The sequence below is a fragment of the Gossypium hirsutum genome, chromosome D13 (assembly GCF_007990345.1).
Source record: "Gossypium hirsutum isolate 1008001.06 chromosome D13, Gossypium_hirsutum_v2.1, whole genome shotgun sequence".
Lineage (NCBI taxonomy): Eukaryota > Viridiplantae > Streptophyta > Magnoliopsida > Malvales > Malvaceae > Gossypium > Gossypium hirsutum.
The window spans coordinates 52,707,163-52,715,763 of record NC_053449.1 but is presented as its reverse complement, the minus strand read 5'-3'; the positions used below and the strand labels follow the sequence as shown (position 1 = coordinate 52,715,763).

Genomic DNA, 8,601 nt, shown 5'->3' with positions numbered 1-8,601 from the left:
TTCCTACCAACATTTCACAACATTTTCTCATTTTATTCAATGTGGTCCCTAATGTTCGAAATCAACAATTTAGCTTTACAATTTAGTCATTTTCTTAAGCTAAGCTTAATTTCTAACAATTTCACACCAATTTAATCTAATTCTAAACAATTATAACTTTCAAAAACTTTAATAATTTTACAAATTAGTACATGGGCTAGCTAAATCAACCTCCCATGATTCAATTGCCATAAAACTAAAAGAAAAATGGCTAGGGACTTACTCGAATTAAAGACTGAATAGATTGAAACCTAAAAATGGCATCTTCTTTTGCTGTTGATTTGTTTTGGTAAGTTAGCGAAGATGATATCATCTCTCCATCCACCAATTTCACTTTTATACTAAGATTAGTTTGTTAATTAACCTTAATTTACTTATTTAACTATGTTTTGGTAACTTGGATCTCTCTATCCACAAATTTCACTTTTATACTAAGATTAGTTTGTTAATTAACTTTAATTTACTTATTTAACTATGTTTTAATCAAATTAATATTTAATTACTTAAATTAATCCACACACATCATTACCACCCACTATATCTTATTTGTGCATGGTTTAATTGCTATTTTAAACTTTTAGTTAATTGCAATTTAAGTCCCCAAGCCATTTCCTAATTAAAATCTATAACGATTGGAATTTACAATTTAGTCCTTGGGCATTAATTAATCACAATTTCGGCTAAATTAATTAACCAAAATTTAATTCATCAATTTACTAACTTCGTAAATATCTTTATTTAATATTTACAAACTCGATTTACGGAAACGAGTTCTAGAAATCACAATTTCTGATACTATTAGAAACTAGGTTGTTACATTGTATGTTGGATATACAACTTATGTATAACATATCTTTGCATACAATAGTGGAATTTGTAGTCCAATAAAGGGTAAAATGTATCCTCTCACTAGCATTTATTGGTTGATGAAAAAAAAAGTGGCCATAGGTAATTTGTGTAGGATGAATGATTTTATTACACTATATGTTTATAATAGACTTTTTAATGAAGGAAGATTCAATGTTTAACATGAGATAAAATAGGATCATATTGAGTGAACGAATTCAACTCAAAGAGATAAAGGGTATCCTACGAAGGAAACACACTAATGATAATGTCATTGAACGAGCAAAATTATAAGTTGCTTTTGTAATGCTATATAATAAGGGATAGTTCAATCATGATACTTTTAGTAGAATGACTCCATGAATAAATAATTTTGTAATTAATAGACAAAAATTTAGAACTTAATTATAAATTATTTGAGTCTTAATTATACATGCTCGATTGGTCCCGCTACTAGCTCAAACACAACCATAAACCTTTATGGACTGCATTTAGAATCGATACGTTGCATGAATGAAAATGACAAAAAAAGAAATAGATTGCATGCATTACTATCCGCAATAATTGCAGTTTCTCACAAAGAGCAAGAGATGGCTTAGTGATTAATTTAATTAAATAATTGAAGTTCAAAGTGAAAATTAAATTAAGTTACTCATCGCGATTTTACAAAATGAGACAACTAAATTTATTTACTCATGGATTCTAGTACGTTAAAGTCGTTATGATTTTAACGAAACTAGAAATGAGTTGAGAAAATAATTTAATTGAGAGAATTATTAAATAAATAATATTTTGAGAATATAGAAAACTAATTATTAGGTTGAATAAATTATGTGAATTGGTTTAAAGATAGAAAAACACATATAATTATACCAAATATAAGAATGACCCAATAAACCTACTTGTATTAGGGTGGGAGGCACAAAGGATATTCCTAGTGTGTGTGTCATCCACCATAAGTAGTCTCATATGGATTCAGTGTTTTCTTTTAAAATATTATTATTTGATTTTTCTTTTGTTCAAGTAGAATTACTTTGAATTTTCCTTATAAATAGGGACTACGAGCTAAGTAAAAAATAAACACCATACTCATTATTGAACGTAGTTACTCTGCAAAAAATTAGAGGTTTAAGAATAACATAGAATCCTGCTAAGGAAAAAACACAATAAATATGAACTACGAGCTAAGTAAAAAATAGACATTATTGAGCACAGTTACTCAACCAAAAAAATAGAGGTTTAAGAATACCGGAGAATCTTGCTAAGCAAAAAACACAAGTAGTAATTTGGTAAAATTTGTTACCATAAATAACACAAAGGGTGAGGATTGAAATTTTAAGGACTAATAACAAAATTTAACTTAATTTTTTTGATAGGTTGTTTAGAACTAGCAAGTAATTCTTTTTCAACCTTTATGTAAGATGATAAATGTGTTTTAATGCGCTCAAAACCGTATTTCTATATTGAAAATGATACCAATAACAATCGAATTATTAAATAAATGATTTTATCATGCGAAATAATATTGTGGTGAGGTGAGACTGTTTAACGTCAAATAACATAGGCCGAGAGAAGGAGGGCGTGCTGCTTTGGGATACCATTTTTGGATGAGCTTTTTCATTCTTGCCAGAAACCGAATGGCTTCTGGACTTTCACTTTCATTAATGTTTTGTTTTCAGGGATTTGGAAGACGCAAAAGGGGATTCTTTTTAGTTGGTTTGGAATAAAAATAAAACATGGATTTTTTAATAAAAAGGAAAATGGAGTTTAATTACTTTGTTCCATTTGTTGAAACTAGTCTTTATACTTTTATTTTTTTGAATAATTTAATTTTTTCGAGTGAGACAAACTTATGGGCTAATTTTAGCAAATGAAAAACGTATAAAAGTTATGTTAAAAAAAATGAAAAAAGGGAGAAAAACACTAGGAGAAATAAAAGAGAATGGAAAATAAAAAAAATTAAAATAACATAAAAGAAAAAAATTAAATTGCTCAAAATAAAAAATAATATAGAGATTAATTGTAAAATTTACTCTAAAATACTTTTCGTTTGAAATGATTATTTAACCTATCACATCAATTTATTGTTATACTAAAACATAAATAAATAAAATAAAATTTAAAAAACTGAATATTTTAATAAATTACCTTAAAAATAATTGTACACCATTTAAATCCCAAATATAAAATTTTTTTACCACTAGTAACAACTAACAACTAGTTTTTAAAGACTAAATTAAAGTTAAAAGGGAATTTGATCCCAATAATTTATAAATATTTTTATTTATACATGGAATAAAAAAAAATTAGTAAAGAACAAAGTCAAAATCATTGCATTTTGGAAAAAAAAAAGAGAGCGAGTTAAAGAGACCGAGGGATCTCTTTGTCTTCTCAGATTTTCTCTTTCCATCTCTCAATTCTCAAAACCCTAATTTCTCTGCTTTTCCTTTTGCTTAATCAATCGATCCTCGTCAATGGCCAACAGTAATCTCCCTCGAAGAATCATCAAGGTTCCTCTTTCGATATCCGTTTGGTCCTTTTCGATTTCTCCTAGTTGTTTGTTTTCCGAGAAACCTCAAGAAAATCTTGTTTCTTTTACTTTTTATTTTTCATCTTCTGTTGTACTTTTGGGTTTTAGAGTTTAGTTTTATAGCTGAATTGTTTAAATTTTGATGAACCAAAAGCCTCTGCTATTTTCTTTTGGATCGTCTTTTTTGATTGGCGAAAGCTTTTTTCTGCCTCCATTTTTTGTGTGTTTTTAGAAATTTTCTTGGTTACTTCTGTTTATTTTTCTTTGATCTAAACAGGAAACTCAACGTCTCCTCAGTGAACCTGGTAATTACTGCTTTTCTTTTTTCCCATTTTATGTACTTCTGAGAATTTTTTGTTGAATTTTGTTTGGTGTCAGTGTTTTTGTTTACTAATTTAAATGTTATGAGCTGAAAATATATATATATTTTAATTTCCCCATTGTTAAATGGGTATTTTCGGATACAGCACCTGGAATTAGTGCTTCACCATCAGAGGATAACATGCGGTATTTCAATGTGATGATCCTTGGTCCAACACAGTCACCATATGAAGGTAGCTGTTATTTTCTTCTAATAGTTGCGAGTAGTATTTCAATGTGTTGAAAATGAATTGTGTACCAGTTGAGTCTTGGCTTATTTAAGTCATAAAGAGCTTAAAATAGCTGATTTTCAGTCAATAAGAGGATTTCAACATGTTAGGAAACTTCTAGAGAAAATAGTGCTTGTGCAGTGTTTATTTTACTTGATTTCCCCCCTGGTTTTTCAGCTTGGAAGAGAGAAAAATGAAGCCTTGTTTAAATGTTTTTGTCTTAAAATTTAAGTCCAATTAGCATTCTTCTTAGGCTTTTGTAGTGCTTGATCTGGTTATGGAGTATTGTTTTTGTTAATATCTCATTGCCCTTTTTAGTTTTTCTTTTCTTTTCATTTGTAATTATTTTTGTACTTTTGCATCTGATATGATGCATTATCATTTCAAATATTTATTCAGGTGGGGTTTTCAAGTTGGAACTATTTTTGCCTGAAGAATATCCCATGGCTGCTCCCAAGGTAAGCAACTCCGAGTCATTTTTAGTTACTAGCATAACCTTCCTGTTACTCTACGGCATATGATAATAGCTCAAAGGTAAACAATGTTTGAGGCATGATAATTGTAATTTGAAGTTGGTTCATGATTATAGTTTTGGAGATTTCAGTTTCAGCAGAATTTGTTGTCATTTTTATTGGGTATGGTAGAATTAAATGTCTATCATGTATTATTCTCCTTTCACTTTGATGAACTCTTGATCTTGTATGATTACTTTCTTTGATGACATAATTTAAAGGAAAATGTTGGAACTCAATGTTTGATGGCATGTTGTATGCACTGGCTTTAAAAATGTCCTTATTCTGACATCACTGCAATAGCCTATACTACCTAAGTAGCTGGCTTTTTGCTTTGGACGTTGCACTTCTTGCTTTTATTTAGGAAGAATTTTTGCATCTGATTTGTTGTGCAGAGCAAACTCTCGCTGGTAATGATCTAATTTGTGCTTGCACTCTGTACTGGGTTGTATATAGCTGATGCAATGGCATTCGAAACTTCAAAAGTTGGCATTTCAGCATCAATTTATTGTTCTCCTCTATTCTCTCAGAACAGTTTAATCAACTGTTAATGTTGCCTCCATGGTTTATTTTGTCTTTTCATCCACCTTAACCAATTTGGTGTAACAGGTTCGATTTCTTACAAAGATATATCATCCTAACATTGACAAGGTTGGCAACTGTTCTTTCTTTTCTCCTTATTTTATGGTGTCAAAATCTGTATTTTTCTTGCTCTTAAGGGTTTGAATTTTCTTTCAGCTTGGAAGAATATGCCTTGATATTCTCAAAGACAAATGGAGTCCAGCTCTCCAGATTCGAACTGTACTTTTAAGGTATTGTAAGATATTATGAGATACAAATTCATTTGTTGGAAATAAATATTGGTAAATGTGGGGAGTGTGTGTTACTATCTTTAGTTATTATGGTAGCACTAGATTTTAAAGTTAATACTGACATTAATATGTTTATTTCAGTATTCAAGCACTTTTGAGTGCTCCAAATCCCGATGATCCACTCTCTGAAAACATTGCTAAGCACTGGAAAACGAATGAGGCTGAAGCCGTTGAGACAGGTAAAATCTGTGATTGCTTATATTAAATCTTTGGAATTTGGTTACTTCACTATTGGAAAGATGATATGCCCCCATTCTTATAATCGACTCTTGATATCCCTTATGCTTATTGCAGCAAAGGAATGGACCCGTTTGTATGCAAGCGGTGCATGAAGACTGTTTGGTATCATTTGCCCTCTTAAAATAACATATTATGCAGTGTAAGCTATTCCATGTCAATTACATATGGAAATTTGGAAAAATTGATGTTTGAAAAGAGTCTGATATTCACAAAAAGCTTCCAGTTGCGACCTGTTTATCGTTTTCTGGTTGGAAGCAGTCACTGAAGTTGTATGATAAAAATACAATGTTGTCTAAAACTCTCAAATGCTGAACTAAGAGATTATTCTCAAATACAGCTATTTCATGTTCTGTTTATTTATGATATTAAAGTTTGATGCATACATACATGAATATTCTCTTAAAATACAACACTTTGGTCTCATTACAATCTTTTAACTCAATACTAGTACGAGTCTTAGGCATTGCGTTAGGATGATTATTTGATTATTTGTTTGTGTTAATTTACGGAGTATAAATTTAAAGGTCAAAATATACTCTTAAGGTCGAAGCTTACTTTTATTTTCAGAAATTTACTCTAGTTTTTTGGATTTAAAATTTTAGGTTAAATTTTTATCACTATTAAATTTATATTAATGTGGTATTTTGAAATTATAAAAAAGCACTTGGTAGTTAAGTATCAATAAAAATAATATTGAAAATATTTGTATAGATTTTTTAAAAAACATTCTTTCCAATTTGTCATGATAAAATAAATTTTTTAAATTAGCGTTCCGAATAAAAATTGATGTAAAAATATTTTAATTAAATATTAAATATTTAAATTAACTAATAACATCATAAAAGTGATTAAATCTCAAATTTTAGCTAATATAAGGGCTAAAGCTAAGGTTTGATCCTTGTCAAGCAAACCTAAAAAGAAATAAAGAACTACATATATGTCTCTAAAACTTGCATTTAAATTATATGTATCCATATAATATTAAATAAAAAATTAATAATATTAATTATTTGGATTAATTAATAATATTATAAAATTAAAGGACCAATTTACATTGGAAATTAAAGTGTAATAATTAAATTTCAAATTTAGGCATAATAGAGAGACCAAAATTAAAATTTAATTAATTTTTTAAAACTAAAAAAGAAAAACAGTAAGTAAAGACTTAAATCTAAAGAAATGAGAAGTCACTTGTCATTCTTAAGACTTTTAAGGTATTAAAATTATATATAAACATATAATGTTTTAATCGAAAAATTAATGATGTTAACTATTTGGATTAATTAATTAAAAATATAGAAATTATATTATGTTAAAAAATTAATGTATATATATTAAATATAAAATTTAAGCATATTAAAGGAACCAAAGTTGGTATTTAACTATTTTTGTAAAATGAAAGAAAAAAAAGAGGCGTGGGTGAGGGAGCCAGGTCAACCTTCCTTTGTATGGTAAGCATATTAGAGGGATCAAAAGTGAAATTTAATCACTTTTGTAAAATGAAAAAAAAAGAGAGCCATGTGTCATCAGAAAGACCTTGGTTCAGGAACTTGTGGAGGGACTTTTCAAGAGGGTAGTTCAAAACCCATGTCCATTTTGGCCCAAAAATAATAATAAAAGTAAAAATGTTTTGAAGGAGGGAAAGAGAGGTTTTAAGCATGACATTCAGAAAAGTGATAGTAAGATAAATTTGTATTTTTAATATATTTATTTTTATTAATTATTAAATAAAGTGCTATAAAATTTAGATTTGTCTTATCAGGAATAAAGTTGGTGTGTTAAATTCAAATTCTTACAAAATGGGGTTAAATTGGAACAAAAAATAAAGTGGAGCGCCTAATTGAAAGATTGAAGATACAAAGATGACTAGATAAAGATTGAAGGGTTGAAGATTTTTTTCAAAAGTAGTTGGATAAAGATTGAAGGATTTTTAATATTATTACAACTCTGTAATTAATTTAAATTTAATCTCTAGTTTAAATTTGATTTTTAAATTATCTAGTGATAATATTTAGGAAAAATCTAGTTAAATTTTGGCACTAGAAATGTGTATAAATACCTAGTGGCTACAGCCAATTAAACACATACTTTTGCCTTTATGATTTAATAAAATTCTTTAGGTTTTTCCTATTCATGCGTCATACTCAATTCTCTGTTTCATTTCTCTCTTTTTTTTTTCCTTTTGTTTTCAACCTTTGCCTTCCAAGGCCTTTTCCTTTTCTACTTTCCAAAATTCTATTTAAACCATTTATTTTTAAGCATGATTTTTTCCATGATTAATTAAACTTTTTTTAGCCTTAGCCCAGCTATCACTTCGACAAAGTAATCGTGAGATATGAACCCACACTAAATACTTTGCAATTCAGTATTCGCTATCTCTTCGGTATATGGGATAGTACAAATTCGTCCCTCAAAGTTGATCCGATTTCAATTCAAAAAGCGCGCGTTGGGTTGGAATCGTTTGGAGTACAGTTGGAAAGTTGAGTCGACGGTGCTATACTCAAAATGCCACGAACAAATTAGCGTGTTCAATTGGAAAAAACTAGTTGGATTCCGTCAAGGGAGATAGTGATTGGATTTAAACGACTCACACGGTTGAGGCCGTTAATTCGAGTTGGGCTTTTTAGATCACAAGGCTGTCAAAGTCTTAAATTACGGGTAAGTGCTACGTGGTTAGAAATTCGACAAAGGTCAATTTACAGGTGATACCGGGATTGACTATGAGGGGAAGAGTTACCGGTTTGAGGGATCCTCAATTGCTATAACTAGCTTATTACTTGGAAGGAAAATTCTGTTTCAAGGATCGATTCAAGATTGGAGTACACCGAGTCTAAGGCTAAACTTAAAATTTTTTTATTTATTTATCCATTTATTTTATTTTCTTAAATTTATTTTTGCATTTTCGAATTTGTTTTGATTTTATTTTATTTTTCATATTTCCTTATTTTATTATCTTAATCAATTTAACCCCC

At 29.0% G+C, this 8,601-nt stretch overlaps 1 protein-coding gene across 2 annotated transcripts; it reads left to right on the top strand.

The window, feature by feature from the left end:
- Window positions 1–3,064: 3,064 nt before the first annotated feature.
- LOC107920724 (ubiquitin-conjugating enzyme E2 36) lies at window positions 3,065–5,985 on the top strand. 2 transcript variants are annotated; one of them, XM_016850558.2, is made up of 9 exons: window positions 3,188–3,395; window positions 3,693–3,720; window positions 3,883–3,969; window positions 4,405–4,463; window positions 4,913–4,927; window positions 5,127–5,168; window positions 5,256–5,329; window positions 5,471–5,568; window positions 5,684–5,985. In XM_016850558.2, the coding sequence occupies exons 1-9, from the start codon at window positions 3,360–3,362 to the stop codon at window positions 5,719–5,721; spliced, it is 477 nt and encodes a 158-aa protein (XP_016706047.1). In that variant the 5' UTR covers window positions 3,188–3,359; the 3' UTR covers window positions 5,722–5,985. The 2 variants fall into 2 exon arrangements, with proteins under 2 accessions (XP_016706048.1, XP_016706047.1); XM_016850559.2 differs by lacking the exon at window positions 4,913–4,927 and having other exon boundaries at window positions 3,065–3,395.
- Window positions 5,986–8,601: the final 2,616 nt, after the last annotated feature.